We start from the raw sequence: 24,847 nt of genomic DNA on the forward strand, positions 1-24,847 counted from the left end.
CCTCTTTTTATAAAATCCATTTTAATAATCTTTATTATGCCTTTTTGTGTGCCAGTGAAATATTATCAAGATTTCACCATGAGATTTTGTTGCATTGCACAACAGTTTTGCTCAAAGTGTGGATAGAAAAATAACATGTTGGTGAGGGCACAGTGTTATGGTAATTATGGTCATTATGACCTGGATGGCATGTTAAAATATCATGTTCCAAAAGGTTTAAGTTTAGAAGACCATTTTAGTTGATTGCTTTGGTCTCATCATCATCCTCTGATGGCTGTATAAATAGCGATGGTCACCAAATGACTCACAATTTCAGTGGAGAAGTGTGCGTGTTGGAGGGTGAGCGAGTGGCTGGGTGTGAGAGCAGATGTTGAAGTCATTGGACAAAGGCCCACACTGTGCTACAGCAGGCCTGTGTGTCAGCGGGTCAGAGTCGGATGCTGTGCTAACAGTCAGCTGACCTTCCGCATGATGGACATTAGGTAGAGGTCTCGTACTTAGGGTGGAGGCTCAAGGACGTGACCAACATAAAGATCAAACTTCAGCGCAAACACATGCTTGCTTGTCTGTTCCACAAACACACACATGCAGAAGTATCACTTTAAGAAGGGCTGAGCGAGAGAGACGTGTGCTGGTGAGAGAGGTTTGGTTCATTTCCCACGCACTGGATTAGGCAGAACTGGGCAGATTGTGTCTCTTCCGAAATCCAGCTGGGCTTGTTTATTTGTATGTGTGTGTGAGCATGCACACAGACAAACAGGAGCCAGTGACAAGAGCCTCTAGAGAACCAACTTCCTCTGTCACAAGACACACACACACACACACACACACTTTCCACTGTCTCGAGTTTGAAGGAACCTGCTTTACAGAGGAAGAACATTTAAGAAAGATTTAGAAACATTAAACAATTCTTCATAGCCAAGTATGTGTCTGTGAGACGTATTCGATTAATGATCTCTGAATTAGAGGCGCTTTCTAAAGTAAGCATAGTCTCGCATAGTCAGACTTTTCATTTTTCTTTTGAATCTGGTCCATATTGCTAAGATGAGACTGCTTGACCGACACGAAAAGCGATCAACCACGGTTTGTTTAGAAATTAGTTTGGAACAGTGGTATGAATTTGACTTCAGTCTAAATAAATTAACAGTAAGAATAGCTTAATTTTTCAATTATCCATCCTGATATACTGACGTGTTGATTTAAGATTGTGTATTTGATTGAAATTGAGTCATATTGATGAACTTGAAATTATACCTCAAAGAACATTTTACAGAACACTTCTTAAAGGGTTAGTTCACCCAAAAATGAAAATTATCCCATGATTTACTCACCCTCAAGCCATCATAGAAGAATATGACTTTCTTCTTTCAGCCAAACACAATCTGAGTTATATTAAAACAATATCCTGGCTCTTCTAAGCTTTATGATGGGAGTGAATGGTACCTTCCGCATCCATCCATCATAAAAAAGAAAGAAAAGAAAGCCATACAGCTCCAGAGAATCAAAACCTTCTGAAGCGAAGCGATGTGTTTTTGTAAGAAAAATATCCATATTTATAACTTTAATGGCTGGCGAGTCGAGTTCCAGCCGAAGAGTGACCTCTGCCCCGACGCATGACGTATTGATGAACGCGGAAGCGCAGAGGATCAAGCAAAACAAAACACTGGTCACGTAGAAGTCTAAAATGAGTATTTTTTAAAGAGAAATCTCAGAGCAGCTTGAGTTTGTTGCCCAGCCCTGTTTGTTTGAAGCGATACGTCTAATTCCTACGTCATACGGCGGACTCTCTCGTGAATGTGCATACCGGAAGCTAATGATTACAGTTTATAAAGTTTTAATTATGGATTTTTTTTTTCTTCGCTTCACTTCAGAAGGCCTTTATTAACCACCTGGAGCCTTATAGATTACTTTTATGATGGATGGATGCGCTTTTTTGGGCTTCAAAAAACAAGGTACTATTCACTCCTATTATAAAGCTGGGAAGAGCCAGGGTATTTTTTTATTTTAATAATAATAATAATAATAATAATTCATTACATTTATATAGCGCTTTTTCTGAGACCTCAAAGCGCTTTACATAGATGGGGGAATCTCCTCAACCACCACCAATGTGCAGCATCCACTTGGATAATGCGACGGCAGCCATATTGCGCCAGAACGCCCACCACACACCAGCTTACTGGTGGAGAGGAGACAGTGATGAAGCCAATCAGTATATGGGGATGATTAGGAGGCCATGATGGACAGAGGCCAAGGGGCAAATTTGGCCAGGATGCCGCGGTTACACCCCTACTCTTTTTCGAAGGACATCCTGGGATTTTTAATGACCACAGAGAGTCAGGACCTCGGTTTAACGTCTCATCCGAAGGACGGTGCTCTTTTGGCAGTATAGTGTCCCCGTCACTATACTGGGGCATTAGGACCCACACAGACCACAGGGTGAGCGCCCCCTGCTGGCCTCACTAACACCTCTTCCAGCAGCAACCTGGTTTTCTCAGGAGGTCTCCCATCCAGGTACTAACCAGGCTCAGCCCTGCTTAGCTTCAGTGGGCAACCAGTCTTGGGCTACAGGGTGATATGGTTGCTAGCCACATTTTACTCTGTGTTTGGCTGAAAAAAGAAAGTCATGTACACCTAGGATGGCTTGAGGGTGAGTAAATGATTGGTTGAACCAACCCTTTAACAACTGGAAATCTTTCTTTAAAAAAAATAGCAGCACATAATATCAGTGTAAAATATCAAGTGTGAAAATGTTAACTTTATGTCTTAACGAGACAAGATCTGGCTATTTTCAAAGCTGTAATGACAGCACAAAGTGCCACACATTATGAGTTCATAGTAGCAACTTGGACGTCCATAATGAAGGGTTTGTAATCATGTAATTCTAAATAGAGATGTTTGTCATTGACTTGTTTATAGAATACTAAAACAAACACACACATACATTCAATAGTGTGCAGTGAGCAGTTGATGAGAAAACTGCTGTATTTAATCTGGCGTGTAGTGAGACAGCGCAAACACCCCAACACAGGCCTCGTCCAAACCCAACACCCAGACTAAAACCTTGAGGCGTCCATAAACACACCAGAATGACGATGTCATTCCAATGACTGGCTAAAACAAGACCAACCAGATGAGGAGAAAGAGACACATCTGCAGGTCTTCAGGGGAATTTTCACTCTTAGCCAGACCCAGGCTATCTCCCAACACATTTAATGTGCTGGTTTCCTTTGCCTTTACTTCAGCCTTTTGTGTTAGTCAGACTGGGATGTTTTTTCTGTCTGTCTTATTAAAATAATGGGAAGGGATCAGGAAATGACACAAGCTGGACTTGAACTTTCATCACCCGCATGAGCACCACAGCTAAATGTGTCAGTGTGTGTGCTTTTCATGCATTACTGAAGTAATATTGCTTCATAGATTTGTTTAATGACGTTACATTTTGAAATGTTCAAGCTTAAATCGAACAATGTAATAAATGTACAGACATGTCTCTTTTGGCCAACCAAAATAATTATGGCTTTAGAACACACTATTAACAATAATAAATGCTTTTGTTCTTGAAGGTAACTCCTAAGCTTCTCAACTAGAGATGAGATAGAGACTTGCTTAGATTGTCTATTAAAAATAGTTATTTTTCCACTGTATATATATTTTTTTTAATCAAATAAATGCACCCTTGGTACACATGAAATTCTTCTTTCCAAAATACTTTTTAAAAATCGTTAAACCAATCGTCGACCCAAAACTATCGTGCCTGGTGAAGACTGGTCGAAACGTTGCGCTGTTTGTTAATACATTATTTTTCTTTGTTTATTCAGAATTAGCTTTTGTTTTGCACAGATTCTCTTCAAAAGAAAGTTGAGACATGGTTTTCTCAAAGCCATCTGGAGATTTTTTGTTACACATTTTGCCTGATTAAACATCTTCTCATTGGTCATTTTGATACACAAACAACAGGAAGTAGTCATTTAGTGCATTCAGTCTATGATCACAGTCAAAATTGCCAAAAGTGGAGATGCGTGTTTGATGGTTATGGATATGATATGCGCAGTTACAGCTAATTTTATGAGACACAGTAGGCAGTGGATTTAAGCATGCTAATTCCACCTCGAATACACTAGCAAATTTTTGTATTCAACAATACTAAATACATGCATGCATACATACACACACAAACAAACAAACATCATGCCATGGCCAGTGGAAGGCTAATCTTTCCCCAGCTGTACACATCAGCATGCTAAGAATAGCATTTGTAATCAATTGAAGCTGATGTAATTCTTCCACCAGAAAAAGACAGCTTTTGAAGCTGGTGGGAGAAGTTGGCTGCGACATCAAGTGATTTGTTTAGCAATTACTTCTGACATTCTTGCCTTTACTACGAGAGAAACATTGCAAAGGAAAAAGTGCTATCATTCATCTGTCATGGAAGCACTGGGAATGAGGGAAATTAAGCTTTGGCGTTCAAGATACTTGCCATTTTAAAAGTGCACACAAAGATAAAAGCACATCAAGAATACAAAGGCGTTTCAAACAATACTGCTATTGATCACACCCGTGTTGAATCGTTCGGGCTAGCGGAGTGGCTGCCTTAAATGTTGAGCACTTGAGAGGTCTCTCGTCGGGTTTATCCAAATGCTAATCGATCCCAAAGCTGGCTTAGCCCTTTTTTTCCTACTCTTGTTCTTTTTCAAAGACTCCCACACAAAGCAGCTGATGGGAAAGAGTATAATTCTCCCACTATTTCCCCCTTTGGCCTGGTGCTGAATGTGGCACTTGACTTTGCTTACAGCCACCCTTGTGTGGACAGTTTGAGGACGCTCAATGAGGCCCAAACACGGTGATGCTCTATAAGGGGCCAGAGACGCAAATGCCAACACACATTTCATTTCTAAACTCCATAAAGAGAATCAATGTGCCCATGAAAAGAACAGTCGCCACCACCAGCTGGCAGATTTCGTATGATAGGTGGATGGTGGCGGCCATGGGGTGTTGAGAGGAGGGACGGATGGGTGCAGGGCACATGGAGTGATAGCCATTAGTTAAGGAAGCATTCAAAGATTTTCTTGTATATGATGGCCTCTTGGGGATGGCAAAATGACCTTGCAGATGGATCTTGGTAGAATTGGATTTACATTTTATTCGATTAGTTCAAGTTCATTTTTATGGCAGAGTTATGGTGTTCTAACTCACAAATACATAATGACTAAAATAAACTAAGCAGTGCAAGAATCCAGAGAAACCTCCAAACTGGCAGCCAAACTTCCAGAAATGAGTAAACCCATATGTAAACAAAAACATCTTGCCCAGAATCTAAAAAAAAATTATAATGAACTTTCATGGGATTCCCCCCTCCCCCCATTCATGAAAGCCGAGCGCTTTCCCAGAGCAGCAGTGGAACACAGGTTTACTGGAAAACAATAGATATTTATAGAACCAAGTCTAATGATGTTGGTTACTGGCAGTTAAAGCTTTGAGAATAACTTTGGCCAATAATAATAATCAAGCAGACTAACAGTAACCTGATCAAAGTGACAATGTTCTATTTTTATACATTCCAAGAGATGTCAACTATCCAAAACAGAAGCATATGATCAATCATAATCTGATCAACGGGTAAAAAAAAATTGAGCATATACGCATCCTCCGCACATGTTCCTGGAATTGATTGCAGTAGCAGGAGGGGACACTAGGTGGCAACATACAACAATTGGGCCACCGTTTTCATGAAGAAGAAGAAGGTGGAGAACGGCAATAAAAACAAGAGTGAAAACAACTGCCAAAGGTGGAAACAATAACAATGGAAGTGCAAGGATGTCAGAAGGAACATGTGCTTGTACAATTCAAACTTAAAAAGTAAAGGAGGCAAAATGATTTGTACTCTTCATCCAGCATAGATTTAATTGGAAAAAATGCAAGTTTATGAATTTAAGGTGCTCCAGAAAGTTTACAAAAAACAGCAAGGTGCCATTTAGGGCATACTATTCTTGCTAAACGTAAATATCACTATCAACTGATTAAAGATATTTGACAGGATCTTGAGGCTTTTTGCCTGTGCAAGTAGGCCATCGTCTTCATAAAAAACTCTTTATACAGCCTCTACCTTAGAGTTACATTATGCACGAATGTCAGTCTTAGCCACACAACTGACAGGTTATGGAGTGCATCGTTCGGTTTTACACTAATGTTCTCCCCTCAGATTTGCTGACACAACAATTTAGGGTTCCGGGTGTCAATTTCAGTTCCCCTGGTGATTAAAGTGGTAATTCACCGCTGGCAATATGGGCTTTTACTAAAACTTGGCTGTCTATGCAGTATAAATGTGAACTTTAAAAAAAGAAGAAAAAAACTCGGTGCTACAGGAAAAAAGCCTGCGGCGTTCCCTTTTGCCTGAAAGGTCGGGAAACTTCAACATTCATAATGCACTGGATGCCACCCCTCTGTCGATCCAACCGTTCATGGACGTGGATACAAAAATGCAGAAGTACAGTATTTTTAACAAAAGTATCATTGTGTGTCATCCGGCATACATTTGACAGCTTCAGGGCTTTCAGATCGTACTTCCACATTTACGCATAACAGGTAGATCTGCATGTAGGTAACATGGAGAAAAAGTACACATTGTTAATTTGCATATACTACAAACATTGTAACAATACAAAGCTGGTTGAAAATCAGCAAACTTGAAGAAGCCCTAACATGTGTGAGCCGACATGATGGCTTTTCCTTTACTCACAATAATGGCCATGAAAATGGACCTTTTGGCACAGACCTGCAGAGAATCGCAGGACCGATCCAAAGGGCCGATTAAATCCCCCTGTGCAGCACACAACCTCTTCCCCAGTTTCAAACTCATCTAATCCATCTGGAGGTCACTTTGTGCACCCAATAAATGCACTCCCTATCTTAGATTGGGCTTCTCTCCTTTGGGGAATAGATGGGGCTTTCAACCGCCTAATCATTTATAGAGCCTCTGGGCAAATAATGGCTGCGCTTTTTAAATTACTAAGTTTACCTCTTCCACCAAAGAGTTCTTGAAGGATCAGGTTCATGGACAATAGCTTCCCTCCAAAGGCGGGGGAAGAAAACACATCGAGATGCTAGAGACAAGACCGGTACGTGACAAAAATATGAATTCACAGGAAAGTGAGAAGTTCCAACTCAAAGGCAAATGGGCTCAAAAGAGCAGAAGAAAGGAAGCCGTGTGCTTTTCAGAAGAATTACTTAAAGGCTTATTAGTCTTTTCGCATAAAGGAAATCACATAAATGTGCTTCAGAAGTCGCTTTTATCTTCCGACGTAATTGCGACTGAAATTACAATAATTGTACCAATTAAAGTAATCCTGAATGAACAGTATGTCATCTTAATGGTTCAGTACTTGGGAGAAGAGTCTGTCTAATTAGCTCCAATAGCCTCGCACACATTCACTTCGAGTGTCATTAGTTAGAAAGTTTTGCTAAAAATCGCTTTAAATCCTGGATTTGAATCCCAGCACTGAGAGCCAATTGTTCCCTCAAAGAATAAGCCGAGCACTGTGACAGGAAGCATTGTGAGTGGGACGAGCCTTTCGTAAAGCGCAAGGGCTTCCATGTTCTTTTTCTTTCACCCGTGAATGTCACACCGAGTTCGCAGCCAAGGAGATGCCGAGAAGTGTGGACGAAAGGTGAAGGGGCGTGTCCACGTTGAATCCCTCCAGCGATTGGTCGTTTTGGAGCATGCCACGCCAACTCTCCTGGTGGGTTAATTAACAAGGGCCGCTCTCAGAGTAGGGGAGGAGAGGACATATGTTACCGGGCCAGAGCCGGCTGATAAGGGGAGGGCGGACTGGGCATGGTACCCGGCCCAGTCAGGTTCTGTCATACCATCCTGGCACAAGCCGGACACCAGATGTCAGAGCAGAACCGGCTCGGCGGGCCACACCTCGTAACAAGCGCAAAACCGGAGCAAAGTGCCATAAATAAACTCCCGGTGGACCTGACTCTGCTCAAAAAGTCCACTACAGATCATGGCCATCAGCCACCACAACATCTCTTTAGCTCACTCGCTCACTCTCCATTTGGACTTCCGCCTGTTTGCTTTTTATGGTAAAACGGCCCACTATGTGTCTCACTATAACCAAGACATTCTAGGCCCAAAATAATGACTGTAAAGACCAAAAAACAACCATGACTCATGGTCCTACAGAATGGAGACCATTAAGTCCAGACTGAATGGCCTAAAAAAAGGTTCACAGTGAAACAGAGAGTGACTGAAGTGAGCGTGTCAATGTCGGGCAGAAAGGTAATTGGTTGGAAACTTTCCTTTCAATTTGTTGGGCTTGTTAGCCAGTGTGAGTTTGAGTAGTTTTACTCCAAATACAGAGGTACAAACACACTTTTCTCTGGTCAAGGTGGTTTATAGACCTGGTGGTTATAAGCCAGTGTACCTTAAGGACACAGGAATCTTTGTGTTTCGCCTGCGTGGTTGGATTACTGTAGCCTGTCTTAATGTTAATCATAAAACAAGCTGATGTTATTAACAGATTATTCACATTCTGGTGCAGATTAAAGGGCCAGATCACTAGGGGACTGGAAAGTTGTTTCCATAGTACAGACAATAAAAGACATAACACTCATTCGTGTAGTCTTAGGCCAGAAACACAATGAACATATGCAAAAAAATAAATAAAATAAAGTACTTCTATATAGATTTTATTTTTTGTTTTGTTTACATCACTTGTTCTTTCTCATCATACAACAAAAATGTATATGCTTTTGTACAAATTATACATAAGTGTTCAATAGCAGTTATAGTTTAAAAAAAAAAGTCATCAAAAGGCATGAAATTGCAAACTGCAAGTATTATGACAACAATAATGGCCATAGTACTAAAATGACTAAAGATTAATTACTATGAGTAAAAGATCCTCTCACACAAAATTCCCCCAAATATGGCCATTTGTTTCACTGGAAGATATAAAGAAACTGAGTCACGCTTTCATTTTCTCTCACTTGACTATCTCGATCTAATGCAATCGCATAAATAATATTACACAGTTACTTTCATTGTTTGTCTTGGCTGATATTTAAAGAACTTTGAGTTGCTTTTAATCTATAAAAATGCACAAATCTACATATTGTCAATTTAATCTGTCAGTCTTGAAAAAGCCACGTATAATTTTTGATCAGGTTTAGGGTCATGTCCACCAGGCGCAGTTTCTTAGAGGGCGTTCACACAGGACATATTCTTGTATTCAAAACACAGAGGTCTCGGGACACACTTTAGAAAGTGAAAAAGAAAGTTTAAAAGGTTTTTTTTATAGCAGTAATTTATATCAACAATTTAGATATTTTTGCTTTAATATATTGTAGCAGCAGTGTTTCTACTGCATAAAAAATAAAATAAAATAAAATAAAATAAAAAGTACACTTGTTGCCTTCCAGGGTCTGTTTGGACCTGGTGGAACGTATGCTTTTAAAAGTCCTAACTTAATATTTTTTATCTAATCAGTAACTTTTCACAAGTCACAAGTTTTAAAGATATGAATGTTATGTTTTCTATCATGCTATTACTTCATTTAACTTTTTTTTTTTAAATGAGAAATTCTTTGAAATTTCTCATTTTTCAAGAACTGCAGAAAAAAAAGCAAGAAATGCAAGAAAATATATTTCTAATCAAAACTAAAGAAAAATGTTTTTTGAATATATCATTAGATTAAATTTATAAGAACATATAATATGAAAATTACCAGTACGAACTCATTAAATTCAATGGATTTAATTAAATTCATCTGAAACTTATAACTCATGACTGCTCAAAACAGTTCATTCATTTTAATTAATTAGTGTGTCATTTTATTTTAATTTCAGATTTATTTTGTGTGCATGTTTATAAACAAAATGCAGCCCCAGTGGGAATGAAAAAATGTGTGTGTGTGTATAGGAAGGAGGCTAAATGGTATTTGACAGTAATTTGATACAAATCTAACTAATAGATGTAAAAAAAACAAATACAGGTTAACTCTGTCAAAACGGACCCGAACACAAATTATTATTAAACAATTATCTTAAATAAATATATTTCTTTTTTTTTGTTAAAAAAAATCTGGAAAAAAATAAATGATCTATTTTGTATTTTTGTCTTAACACACTAACAAAGTTTAATCTTCTTACTAAAAATTATGGATTTCCTTATGTACTTCTTCCGGTTCAAAAAGGACCCAATGCAATATTTTTTTTACAGAAACAACTTCTCTGAGAGGGTTTTCCTTATCTGATAAAGAAAAAAAAAGACAAACAAGTCAAATTCAATAATCAACTATTACCTATCCTGACTAATTATTAGAGTGTGTCCTTGTAACTAAGGAGTTTCTGTATTGTAGTGTTTTACGGGTTATGCTGCGCAAACTGTTTGAAAGAAATGTCACAAACAAATATACACACATTCATTCCAGAAAACACACAATGGCACTGTGAAAGCTCAGCCTCATAATGACCTACCATGGAGCAATCTTACAAAGAGGAGATTTCGCCACTTCTCTCTTCTAGGAATTTGTGTGTGTGTGTGTGTGTGTGTGTGTGTGTGTGTGTGTGTGTGTGTGCTAGAGAGAAAGGGAGAAGGATGTAGAAAACCAAGCTAAACTGGGCAACACACACACACACACTCATACACACAATACGTCCATTTCCCAAGCAAATTATATCGGTCCATCGGCCTTCACAGACTATCACAAGAGCGAACACAAGCCTAGCCCTTGTGACTGCGATTGAGAATGACAGCTGACCTATGAAACTCACTCACTTCTATTCCACACAGGCAGTACGGTGCTTCCTGATTGGCTCTTACATCACTGCAGACCACATACTGACCAAACACCCGTTCGGGTCACTCTGGTCATGAGACTAACGGGCCTAAACCCCTCCAAGATCAACCGATAAACAGTTTGTGGGTAACTGTTGAGAAACGGCTGCTAATACGGACACCAAGTGGACACACGCAGGTCTGCGTCTACGCAGTCATCTCTACAAAAAAAACAAGCAAATGCGTGGCCATGTGACCTCGAGAGCGCAACAGAAGGAAGAAAACAAAAAAAAGCACCAGTAGATTTGACCGTTTCTTATCTGAGCAACATCTGTGACAGATAACAGACCAACATTACAGGCCTCTATTTTAACTTCCACAGTGAAAGATTCGCTGCCGCTGAAATGCAGTGCTATTGTGGACATGAGGAAATGAAGAGTATTTCGGGGTATGAAAGAGGAGAAAAACGGGTGAGACGAAGCGCTAAAGGGCATCATGGGGGCTGGGAAAGAAAGAGCGATGGTGAGAGAGAGCAGATGCTGACACTGAGATGCTCTGACACTTCTCCAGCCCCAGGAGTCACAGCATGTTAGTGCAGTGTGACAGAGCAACCTTTAAAGGCCAAACACTGAGCATCAGCAAACCTAACGGCCTCAACATCTCCCCTTCCAGCATTTACACACACATACACCCCTCAAACGCTCTAGAGAGGATGCAGCAGAAGTAAATGTGATTTTGTTGCATGTTTAACAACAAGTAAACAAGACGATTATTACAGAGTGACAGTCTGTTAGTCAGGCAGCGACTGAGCATCATTCTTTTTTGTTTTGCTTTTCATATATATATATATATATATATATATATATATATATATATATATATATATATATACACACACACATACATACATACATACACACACACACACATCCTGCTGTAAGAAAGTGGCTGAAAGTAAAGATCAAAGCTTGAAATACTTCATGGTACATCATACCCAATGAGACATCCGCGTTTATAGGAATTGTGCAGTGGACCAAATATGAAACAGAAATTTCCTACTGCCACCTGCAGGTTGCAGGCATTATTACACTGAAAAACATATCAACTTGAATTGTATTTAATTGAAGGGGAGTTTTTGTGCAATATGCATGAACAAAAATACCCAAACACATCTCACTAGGACTGAAGAAATAATAAACTAATAAATAATAGAATTAAAGAACTAACTAAAATAATAGAATTAAACTAAATAAGTAAATAAATACTGAACTAAATAATAGATAACTAAATAAAGAAATTAAATAAAATGAATGAAATAAATAACTAAAGTAAATTATCGATAAATAACTCAAATAAATTAAATTATTTATAAATTTAAAGTAAATATATTCCCTCTTATGATATTTGTACAGTAAGATATTTGATGTTTGATGTGAGGTACAGAGGATGTGTACTGTCAGAATGTGAAAGCTGACCTCTCATAAATAGTCCTCAGTGTGACCTGGTCCAAGACTCCATCAGTTTCCTCCAGAAAGAGAATGATCCAGGATGTGCGGTACGGCCACTCCTCCGTCAGGTTGATCCAGGATGCCAGCCGGTCCCAGTTAAAGATGATCTGATTGGCTCTAAGCAGGCGACCTATCAAAAGACACTTCCTTACTATTATATATATTTGTAAAGCAATCGCTTATGTCTTTAACATGCCACAATCAATAATGAATGTGTGAAGCAAAAATTAGGTCACACTGACCTGTGACTGACACTATGTTGAGCAGTCTCCTCATCGTCTGAGGGCTGATGTCACTGAACCAGTCTTCGGTGACCAACATCTTGGTCAGGTCAAAGGACATCTGCCGCGTAACGGTGCGCTGCATCTGTCTCCTGCGGTACGTGTCCTATACACACCAATATGCAGAGAACTCAATGTCAGGAGTCTGTGTGAATCCTGTAGGCCAGTTTAGCACACACAGTGTTGATGTGTCGCTTTAGTCCAGGGTCATGTACCTCTGAACTTCAAATCCATTTACAACCATAACAGTGTTTCCATAAGATCTGTTCAATTTCTTCACAGATCGGTCTCTCTCTTTCACTAACAGACAGACACACACTTACACAGTCTTAAGATGCAACATTTCGATACGCATGTAGCTTAAATCATAAAATGTCAAACAGTGGCTCCAGAAAGTATTTTGACACTTTAAATAAACGAATAAATTGCAGAGATTATCGGAACCATAGACGTTTCACATACTTTTCTTCCTGCAAGTGTTACAAACTGGCATCTGCAATTATATTGTTTGCAATTACAACTGGCCCCAAGGTGGATTTGTGAAGTAATAAATGATCATTTGACTACAAAAAGATTAATTATGAATAATAATAATAATAATAATAATATAGCAATGTTACATAAATTGGTAAGGTCTCATTAGTTAATGTATTAACTAACAATGAACAATACATTTGTTACAGTATTTATTAATCTTTGTTAACACTAGTTAACCTTGTGCTGAACACAAAGGAAGATGTTTTGAAGAATTTTGGTAGCCAAACAGTTGATGGACCCCACTGACTTCCATAGTATGAAAAACCCCCACTATGGAAGTCAAGGGGGCCATCATCTGTTCGGTTACCGACATTCTTCAAAACATCTTCCTTTGTGTTCAGCAGAAGAAAGAAATGCATACAGGTTTGAAACAACTTGAGGGTGAGTAAGTGATGACAGAATTTTCATTTTTCAGTGAACTTCCTTTAACATGGACTAAGAATGAACAATACTTCTACAGCATTTAATAATCTTAGTTAATGTTAACAAATGAAACCTTACTGTAAGTGTTACCCATATTTTTACTAAACTAATATAACTAAACTATAATATATAGTAAATATAATAAAAAATATGTATGAAGTGATGATAATTTGACTACAACAATAAAAATGTATCACTTATGAATTATTAGCATTTTTATTCATTGATATAATTTGTATTAATATAGTGCGTGTGTGCGCGTGCGTGTGCGTGTAAATAACACACGCAATATAATAATTCATTATTAATAATAATAATAATAATAATAATAATAATAATAATGATGATGTTACAAAATTGTTAACATTCATACTTGTATAAAGCTTTTTTTTTTCTATAAATGGTCACACATTTAATTTCATCTTTCTTTTTGGCTTATGTCAAATTCTCACGTAGACTGTTGGAAACACGACATAAAAACACGACAAAAGTACCAAAAAACATCCAAAGACATCCTGATCCAGTGAAATGGCAGATCCCATGGACTGTATCAGGAGCTGTGTTTTTGTGCTGATTCATTGTTAAGTCTAGATAAATCGATGTGCATGACCGTTTGCCTTCTTGTCCGTGCTGTCATCCAGAGGTCTGACTGACTGAGATGTCTGCTCGTCTCAAAGCGTTAGCTGGTCCGGTACGAGCACAATGTAGATCCGATCACGAGCTCTGGTGGGTCAGAGCTTAAAGCCCACTTTGAAGTTTATAATGCTGAACTTGTGACTTGACTGCTACTTGGAACACATGGCCACAAATAAGGTGGCCCCTTCTTGATCCAGGATGATGGAGGGGAGTCTTTATGTAAAAATATGCATGATGAAATTACTCACAAGTATGGGTGTACCAAACTTATCAGAGATCCCGATTGTGTATCAATAACGACCCGTGCAGAACCTCAGTTTGACCTGACAGCTTATTGGGATGTGAGATCACATTAACCAAGAAAAGGACACAACACGAACAGAGCCAACCGAATTTTTTTCTTCTTTAATGACTGAGTTTTCCACGAGCTGCTCATGAAACCCGCTAAACAACTTTCCACAACAAAACGTGCAGATCAGGGGTATAGCGAGCTGGATGCTCAGCCAAGAAACAGCAGAGGCAAAACAAGAGGAGCGTGCCCCTGAAATAAAGAGGGGCCAAATAAAGGAGGCAGATAAATCAGCCAAGCAAACAAACAGCCCTCGCAGGGCGAGCAGAGGAGCCACTTAGCCTCCTGCCTCCGTGCCACCGTGCCAGTGCTTTGTCACCAAGACCCACTGCTGCTGCACCCCGTCATTAGGCAATGGCATCTCAGCGGGAAGAGTAAACAGACATTAAATCAATTACAGACGCTCCTCGGCGACAGCCATGGTCTCTGACAATACCCCCCCATCCAAAAAAAACACACACAATAACAAACACAAGACATGGTCCTAACTGTCCATGATAACAGTGAACTGTGAATAAACAAATCATACGCGCGTAAAAGAGCCTGTTAGAGATAAACAGTGTTAAAGCCTTTATAAACGAGTTATTAATGAGTTAATAATGAGGTAATGGGAGCCATATGGCCTTCGTTGAGCCACCCATCTCAAATCATGCTGATGGGAAGTGGTGGGAGTGTTGGCGGTTAAGTCTTACCCGGCGGTTCAGAGCTGTTTTACTGCCCTGCCTGCCCTGCTCGCCGAGACTGTTCTGAGACAACTTCCTGTCCATGTCCTCTTGCCACACTACAGATGGAGAGAGTCAGACGTTCAGAGGAAGTATTGGAGCAGAAATGCTGGGCTGTTAGTCTATATTAAACGCAGTACACCACAAATGATGCAGACGACAAAAATCAACAAATATCTGCCACAGCAATTGAAATCAGAACAATGCACAACAAACATCTTGCTATACATAAAAGAACACACACACATTTACATACATATACATGCATACAAAAGCATTTTTGAATAGCAAAATGTAAGAAATGATAAATAAAATAAAATGCACATTGGAATTCAGCCTTTGGAAACGTCTCTATACCGACCATCAGAGTTCAGTTGATCTGCTGGTGTGGAAATGCAGAGTCTCTTGGCGGTGCTGAGGCCACGACTGTTGAGGAACACAGGCAGGTGGATGATGTTTCGCATGTAGTCGTGGCCATTGATGTTGGAGTCACGTAGCACACTGTTGAGGTTCTGGTTTATGGCTTTGATGATGATATGAGGGTCGCTGGCAAAGATGGAGATGAAGGGGCCTTTAGAAAAGAGCACTCGAACCTGCAAACAGAAGAGACAAGAGAAAGTTAAACACATCCTAAACAGTGCCAACACTTTACAATAAGGTTGAACTGGTAAATATTAATTAATGCATTAGGTATCATATGGTATTTATGGTAGGTCTGTTTTGAAGAGCTTTTTTGTTATCCTAATGCTCTATGGGTGCTCTTTCTCTGGAGAAAATTAATGTAATTCATAGTAAGATTATGCTAAAACCAAAACAGTGAACAAACACACAGATTTAACTCAATCTATATGTGCAATATAAAACAAATATCATATTTTTCCCTCTTCCACTGTCAGACCGCTTCAGAATGAAAGAAGTCATTTAGTTGTAATTCTATTACCGGTAGACTAGCTATGTTACACAGACCTATAGTTCCAAATATATACTGTGGATCATGTGTGTGTTCATACACAAGCCACCTTATATACGTTTACACACACCCAGACATGTACTAATTTGAATGTGATGGGACTTTCCAGACTAATGAAGAACGCTGTAACGTGTATAAGTGTCACAGGATACTGATTTGTGGACCGGCACGCATCATTTAGCGATTGCTGCAAAATTTCTGCTGACATTGCGGTTCTCCACGCCAACTTATCTGCATTCATATCTGTCATTTCTCCTATGGAACATCAGCCTTACCAATTGGAACAATATTAAGCTTGAAGGAAAAATCCAATTTGGTCATTCTTTTTAAAATCAGAGATAAAAAGATCAGAATTTAAAAGAGATGTGGCTAATTGCGCCACAAAGGAATCTTTGAGGCTCTTAGTTTGCAGGCTCTCTGGTAAATGGCAGATTTCATTAGCCGTGAACAGGCTGCCAACACAAGAGGATTATACCCAAATAATGACATTTAGCTGAAGGAAATTCCATTAGTCCAGCTGGGAGAGAGGAATCTGAACTTCTGGAGCTAAACAAGCCTGAACTCTAAGCACTGCTGCACATCTATGAGATGTTTGAGAGGTGAATGAGCTTGTTCTTCCCACAGAGACGACACGAGGCACCTTGTTTGTCCATTTAGTCAAGAGCTGGAAGCGAATGTGCTCAGACTGAATGAGTCTTTTATATTTACAGTGGAGATAGATGGCTTGTGCCATCAACAGCTTCTTGGCATTAGTTGAATACACAGGCAAATGCAATCCTGACAGCAAATAAGATTTGTCTACTGTTATTCGGTTATATGCGAGATGTTCAATGAGGTTTTACACTAGGCTTAAATGCAGGATTGTGCATGATAGCGTAAACATAAACGCACCGTATCAAGCATCTGTAGTACTTTGTCCTGCTCACAGGAATCCAGGCCATCGATGATGACAGCCAGTCGGGTCTGATTCTGAGTGAAGCCGTCAATGGTTTTAGCCATTTTAGCCATGAGTTCCACTTCACACTTCAAAACCTGAGAGAAAGAAAGGAAACAAATCTTAAACCTGAATTTCTGAACCACGGTGGTGTGACTAAGTGGTTTACGAACTGGGTTTGTAAGGTTACAAAGGTTGCAAAATATGTTAAAATATGACAAATACATTTTCTATCCACACACACACAAAAAAATTATAATAATAATAATTTTCATTTATGAGATTTTACTGTGGACAGCTAGGCAAGTCAAGGTTAACATGGAAGAGAGAGGATTTATCTCAGTCTCCTCAAGTCATGCCTAGTGTAAGTCACTTTGGATAAGAAAATGTCAGCTAAATTAAATCAAATGTAATAGTGATGACTATACATAAGCACATTACATGTTATATTAGTATCATTGGCTCACCTTCATGAATCCCTCACTCTTGAGCTTGTGCATACTGTTGGCAGCGTTGAGTAGCCTCCTCCTCTGAGAGTGCAGCACAGAGTCCGCCACCTGCCACCAGGTTCGACAGTTCAGAAGCACGGCCAGACCCACTACGCTGGCCATGGCGATCAGAACCGCGTTCACCGTGAGGTTCTCTCCATCCACCTTGAAGATGGCCAGTAGGGTCATGCCTGTGATCAGACAGCCCGACGTCAACACAAAAAGCACAAAGGAGGGGACGCAACAGGTCTTCTTCCACTTCTTTCCTGTGAAAAAAAAAAAAAGTGCACATGTCGATTAAGTAAAATATTGACAAAACGGTATAAAATGTGATTAGATGAGCCATGTTTGAAGCCAAACCATTCTTGATGTTTAATATGTAGATCTACAGTATGTAGAGCATGACTATGGATTAATGGGATTTCACTATGGCTGGGGCTATGATGCACGTTTCCATTCACAAGTTGTCTCAAATAAAAAATAAGACAATAATAAAAAATAAATACATAAATAATTATGAAAGAAATTAAAAAAGAATTAAAAAAATAAAAGGTTACAATTTATTTTAAGGTGTCATCGTTACAGAGTAATTATATATTTAAGTACTGAGTAATATTAAGCAACTACATGTACTTACAGGGTTAGGGTAGGATTAGGGTTTGGTTGAGGGTTAGTTGCATGTAATTATGCATATTTTACTGTTATTACTATGTTAAGTACATGTAACGTGTAGGATTAGGGTTTGGTTGAGGGTTAGTTGCATGTAATTATGCATATTTTACTGTTATTACTATGTTAAGTACATGTAACGTGTAACAAGGACACTGTAAAATAAAGTGTTACCAAATAAAATAAAAATGACAAAAGCACATAACAAAATTACTAAAATTTGAACTATTCAAATATAAAATAAAAATACTATAACAGTATATAAATAATACTAAAATAACACTGATTTAAGATAAATAAGACACTAATAAGACCCTTTACTATGGTACATTTCACTGTTACAGAGAGCATTGTGTGTCTTGTATAAAATAAGTTAGAAAGGAAATCATTTAACAAATAATAATAACAAAAAAAAAAAAACACACAAACAATGCTTTGCTTTTTTTTCCTCTACTGTCAAGATTCATGCTACATATTCTACAGACACACCTTGAGTTTCGTCATGTTTGAAGACCCTAAAAAGTCTGGTGGCCAAGAAGCCAAACTCTCTCTCACAGGCATCGGACAGCGTGGCTATCATTTCAGCCATGGACGTCTCCCCTCCCACACTCGACAGACGGTTATAGTCTGTGAACAGAAACCTGGACAGATGGAGAACAAAAAAAGACTGACTGAAAATGAGCATCAAACATGTGCGTGTTTCAACAGAATGTGCAGGTAATATAATGTCGTCAAGAGAATAGTCACAACATTTCTTTATCCTTCCCAAAATCATTCGGCAAAGTAAATTACATCCTTAAACACAGCAAACCCAACTTAAAAAAAAAGAAAAGGTAGTTGGGTGCTGTTGAAGTGGATGGATGTGCCAGCTCTACCTGACAGGCAGGGCTTTGGTGGTCTGTTCCGGAAGCTCGGGGGAATTGACGAACATGAGTTTGAGAAGCAGCTCCAAGTAGCCGATGTGGCGGGCCAGTCTGGTGCTGAGGACCCAGGCCCAACTCCAACTTTCCCCTCCTTTTCTCCCACCAAAGTACACCAACACTGCACACACCATACAAAAAGCACAGGAGACCGAGATGATGCAAAGTCACTTTTTGATATGAACTGAACCAGAAGTTTGTGAGAATGTAAAACAGGATAAAATGCAGAACAGGCAATTCCACTCACAATCCACATGAGATTTGGAAGTACACTGCTGCACTCTAGTGGACACGTATATATGTACAGTTTAGTGCCTCTTGGTAACCAAGGATGAACCCTCATATTAAGGAGTAAATGGGTCAAAATGTAATGATAAATAAATATATAAATTCAACAAAAGCCTCTATCATTTGAGTTCTAATCTGAATATTAAACGTATTTGTGTCCATTGTACATGTAAATATAATTGCATTACAATAGTAATGAGATGAATAATCATAAGCAAGGGTTATAAAATAAATATACATTACAAAATAACTACACAGTAAGTGTTATTTTGCTAATTAGGGAATGGTTGGCTCTATGAACCCCAGGGGGTAGATATTAGTCCAATTTCAACCATAATCTATATAAAGGTAGAGCTGATAAGAAAACTTAAGTATTCAAGTCAAACAAAACCAAATTTGTCAAGTACAACCATGTAGTCAGACACTCAATAACTAAATCAAATGATCTTTCTGCTCAAACCCCTGACTATACTTTCTTATTTCTCTACCTCAGCTCAATCTTTGCTGCACTACAATAACTTTATAGACACTAATTTATCCACTTTCATTTTTTTTTAAATAATTGTTCATTTTGAATAACAATAAAAAAAAATTTAATAATAATAATTTAATATTAGCAAGATTATATCTAATAATAATAATTCTTGTTATTAAATAATTAATATGATTACTAAATATTCATATTAATGATTATATTATTATAGATATAATAATAGTAATAAGTTATTATTACCATAACAATAATTTATTATTGTTAATACATTTATTGCATGTATTTCTTACTGTATTTGTGATTTATTGTTCTACTGTATGTATTAACTTTTTTTATTTGTAATTTATATATTGTTTTATTCTGGCTTACTACTTTGAATTTGTTTACTATAAAGCCTAAGGGGGCGTTTACACGACACTGTTATCAACTAAAAACGGAAAACTTCGCATTTTGGCCGTTTATTTACACGACACAGATGTTTTGGGGGCCTGAAAAGGCAAACTTTTGAAAATGGGATTCAAAGTGCAATCTATGAAAACGATACCGTTATCAACGCCGTGTAAACTACAGAAACACGAATTTGTAAAAACAGTGACTTCATGAGCATGCCTATTACGTGTTCAGTCTATAGCGTTTCTTTACAAAGTGACATCGCCAACTACTGGCCTGGCATGCATAATACAACGTTTTTAGATGTTTTGTAGATCTGTGTGAGCAGGGATAGTTCTGACGACATTATCGCCTATATGCGGAAACCGCAAAAGGATTTTTTTTTTTCATTTTTTGGTACATCGTTGTCGTGTAAACACCCATTGTCCTTCTCTGTTATATGTTGCACTATGATCCCATAGGAATTATTCTCCTTTTTTTGTACTCAGCCTGTAATGAAAGGCAAGACAGCTCACCAAAGAAGATGTACAGTAGGGTGAGCAGGCTGAGGGCCACAGCGATGGCCAGCTTTGTGTCAACAGCGAAGCCGAGGACCAGAGCCACAGATCCACAGAGCAGCAGAGTCAAAACCACCACCAACCACGAGAACTGGAACAACGGCTCCACCTGCTGCCCGGCAAACGTCTTCATCTCATCTGATACAGTGACAACATACTCACATCTCAATCAGATGGTAAAAATACAACAAGGCCTTCCAGATCTTGAATCGACATTTGTGGCTCATACCCTCCAGTTTCTTAAGCAGGAAGGACTTGCCGCTGCCCCACTGAGCATAAAGCCCCACACAGATGGGCGGCTGCATGGTGGGCTCACTCAGGATGTCCGCCAGAGCGCTGCTGTACAGGTCATAGCCCAGCATGTCCCCGTCACACTCAGAAGGAGACAGGTGCTCTGGGGAGGAATACATCAGAGCTGTTTGTAGACAGACATGTTAATGTGCAAACCACTTTTGTTTGAGAAGTACTCACTGGCTCCAAATATCTGGGTGAGGATGCTCTTCTGGTGCGTGCAGTCAATGTTGTACGGTGTCTCTCCCTCTTTGTTGGGCCGGTAGAGCAGACGACCATCTTTGGGGTTCCTCAAGAGCAGCTCGGCGAGTTTACGGCTTCTTCCACGAATGGCAATATGCAGGGCTGTGTCACCTTTCTGAGAAGATGACATTTAAGATTTAGAGAATATTCAAATGCAGAAATTCACAGTATTATGCATTTATTTTTAAAGGAAATTAATACTTTTATTCAGCAAAGATTGATTACTCTGATCAAAAGACATTCAAACATTCAAAAGACAGAAGACATTCATAATGTTACAAAATATTTGTATTTCTAATTAATGCTGGGTTTAAAAAAAACTTTTTATTAAAAAAGAATCATAAAAAACAACAACTGTACAACTGCACAACTGGTTTTTAACATGAAAAAGAAGAGGAATAGTTTATTGAGCACAAAACCAGCACATTAGAATGACTTCTGAAGGATCATGTGACATTGAATAGGAATAAATTACACATACATGTACATATACACTCACAGGCCACTTTATTAGGTTCACCAGATTGGACCCCCTTTTGCCTTCAGAACTGCCTTAACTCTTGGTGGCTTAGATTCAACAAGGTGCTGGAAACATTCCTCAGAGATTTTGGTGCTCTACTGGACTGAGATCTGATCACTGTGCAAGCTCTTTGACTATAGTGAACTCATTGTCATGTTCAAGAAACCAGTTTGAGATGATTTGAGCTATCCTGCTGGAAGTAGTCATCAGAAGATGTGTAAACTGTGGCCATAAAGGGATGGACATGGTCAGCAACAATACTCATGTAGGCTGTGGCGTTTAAACGATGCTCAGATGGTACTGAGGGGCCCAAAGTGATCCAAAGAATATCCTGCACACCACCACCAGCCTGAACCGTTGATACAATGCAGGATGGATCCATGATTTCATGTTTATGACCAATTCTGACCCTACCATTTGAATGGCGCAGTAGAAATCGAGACTATTCTCTGTCTTTTTTAAACCCTAGAGATAGTTGTGCACGAAAATCCCAGTAGTTCAGCAGTTTCTGAATGAACGTGGCATGGTTGTTGGTTGGGCTGGTCTGAGTCACTTAAATCACGCTTCTTCCCCATTCTGACACTCAGTTTGAGATTTAGCAGATCGTCTTGACCACGTCTACATGTCTAAATGCATTGAGTTGCTGCATTAGATATTTGTGTTAACGAGCAGTTGATAACCTAATAAAGTGGCCAGTGAGTGTATGTACACACACACACACACACTTACCTTGTCAACCGCTGACACTTTGGCTCCTTTGTCCAAAAGAAGCTCCACAATTTCCATGTTTCTCATCTTGGTGGCTTTTATGAGGGGAGTCTCTGCATCCTGACACATTAATGTAAATAGAATTCTGTCACTCTTTACAGTAAACAATTTTTAGCACCATATTCATAATTTTCATATAGGATTACAATACAAAATCCCATAAGAATCAGGTCTTTACCTTAGTGTAGGCCTCAGTATCAGGGTTGCATTGCAGAATGTCTCGTACCATGGTTGCGTTACCTTTCTCGACAGCCCAGTACAGGGCAGTCTTACCATCCTATAATAAAGAGCCAAAAAGAATCATATGACCTGGGTCATCGTGATAGCTACTTCCTTAATCACGTGGGATTAATAATACGTTTCTAATATGAGGTGAAAAGGGCATTAAAACAAAGAGGCTGTTCTGTATAGATTAGAGTTTAGGACTTTATGCTGATGGATGCAGACGATTGAAATATTGAAGAGGTGGTGTGAGAGAGATGCAGTTACCTGGCCTTTGACATCAATATCAGCATATTTATTAAGCAAAGCTCGGACGATCTCCACATGACCTCCTCTGACGGCTCCGATAAGCACAGTATCACCACTCTGAGACAAACAAGCACAAGACGAATGGGAATTTCAAGATGCCTGAAATACTAACACTCAAGGTTAAATGAGAAGCTCTACGAGAAGCTCTACCCGGTCAGGGATGTTGACATATGTGCCCGCGTCCAATAGATCTTGGACAATCTCAGTGTATCCCTCTATAGCAGAGATCATCAGTGCCGTGTTGCCATCTTTATCAGTCATATTCATGTTGGGGTTTCTCTTGAGCAGCTCCTTCACCACCTCAGTGAAACCACCACGCACAGCCACTATCAGTGCAGTCATCGAGTTCTACAGGAGAGATATTGAGATGGGATAGAATTAACAATGCATATTTCAGTGACTTTATTACATCAGCATATTTGGTGCACCTGAAGAATGTCAAAACTCAGTCTTACAAGCACAATGTGCACTGGCATCTCACTGCATGAAGTTTCCTAGATTAATTGAGCCACGCATCTTACTCCTCTGCGTCTGTTACTATACAACCACCTTAAATTTCACTTCAAAACACAAAGTGCATACCGCTCCTTCCTGGTCCACATTGGCGCCGTTCTCCAGCAGGTGCATCACGCAGTCATAATGGCCTTTTCTGGCAGCCCAGATCAGGGGTGTAGTGCCGTACTGACAACGAAAAACCACAATGAAATGACTTAACAGATCTGATTAACAAGCTTAATGTTTTAAAGATTTTTTCCAAACTCTGCATGAGCCCTTTTTTAAAGCCTTACATAACTTGAAATCTATGAATTATTAATGTGGTGATTATTTGTTCACAGAATTCGAATCCTTGATTTACAGAATTAAATATATTACTTGGCATAATAACATTGGTAGTGAAATTAGAATAACTCATAAATGCAATTATTAAAAAGAGGTGCATTTTACTTTATCATGTTGCTTCTGTCATTAAAAGAAAACATTTTTGGCCATGAGATACAGAAATTTTAGTAAAATTTGCAATTCAATTCTACTAATATCAACTTATTATTTTTCTATTCAATATTTAACAAGTGCAAATCAGTGTGAGCATCTTTTTTTTGTTGTTGTTGCAATTCAACATCTATCTATTATTTAAAAATAAATAAATAAACAATATGGCACAATTTTGCAAAGTATTTACACTAATTCAAAATGTTGGATTTGGAAGTCTCTCATACTCACCAATGATGCATTCATTTGATTTGATTGAAAAAAAATAAAAAAAGTAAAAACAGTAATTTGTGAAATATTATTACAATTAAAATAAGTGTTTTCTTTCTTAATATATTTAAAATTTTTATTTATTCCTGTGACGGCAAAGCTGAATTTTCAGCATCATTACTCCAGTCTTCAGTGTCACATGATCCTTCAGAAATCATTCTAATATCCTGATTTGATGCCCAAGAAACATTTCTTATTAATATCAATGTTGAAAACAGTTGTGCTGCTTCTTGTGGAAACCAAGAGTTCTTTATTTCTTTTGTTTAAACCTTACTGACCTCAAACT

At 38.7% G+C, this 24,847-nt stretch overlaps 1 protein-coding gene across 4 annotated transcripts in view; it reads right to left on the reverse strand.

Annotated features, from left to right (window-relative positions):
• The window catches only part of kidins220a (kinase D-interacting substrate 220a), a 51,174-nt gene that overhangs the window by 15,882 nt on the left and 10,445 nt on the right, over window positions 1–24,847 (reverse strand). For all 4 annotated transcript variants that reach the window (XM_084393250.1, XM_084393251.1, XM_084393249.1 and 1 more), the window contains 16 exons: window positions 23,884–23,982; window positions 23,452–23,649; window positions 23,260–23,358; window positions 22,949–23,047; window positions 22,732–22,830; window positions 21,420–21,597; window positions 21,178–21,342; window positions 20,907–21,086; window positions 19,176–19,341; window positions 18,790–18,941; window positions 17,611–17,897; window positions 17,101–17,241; window positions 15,601–15,832; window positions 15,210–15,298; window positions 12,534–12,678; window positions 12,259–12,421 (listed from right to left, as the gene is read on the reverse strand). In XM_084393250.1, the coding sequence (XP_084249376.1) occupies window positions 12,259–12,421; window positions 12,534–12,678; window positions 15,210–15,298; window positions 15,601–15,832; window positions 17,101–17,241; window positions 17,611–17,897; window positions 18,790–18,941; window positions 19,176–19,341; window positions 20,907–21,086; window positions 21,178–21,342; window positions 21,420–21,597; window positions 22,732–22,830; window positions 22,949–23,047; window positions 23,260–23,358; window positions 23,452–23,649; window positions 23,884–23,982 (2,492 nt within the window). The remainder of the gene's footprint in view (window positions 1–12,258; window positions 12,422–12,533; window positions 12,679–15,209; window positions 15,299–15,600; window positions 15,833–17,100; window positions 17,242–17,610; window positions 17,898–18,789; window positions 18,942–19,175; window positions 19,342–20,906; window positions 21,087–21,177; window positions 21,343–21,419; window positions 21,598–22,731; window positions 22,831–22,948; window positions 23,048–23,259; window positions 23,359–23,451; window positions 23,650–23,883; window positions 23,983–24,847) is intronic.

Source organism: Rutilus rutilus, assembly GCF_951802725.1.
Source record: "Rutilus rutilus genome assembly, chromosome: 21".
NCBI lineage: Eukaryota > Metazoa > Chordata > Actinopteri > Cypriniformes > Leuciscidae > Rutilus > Rutilus rutilus.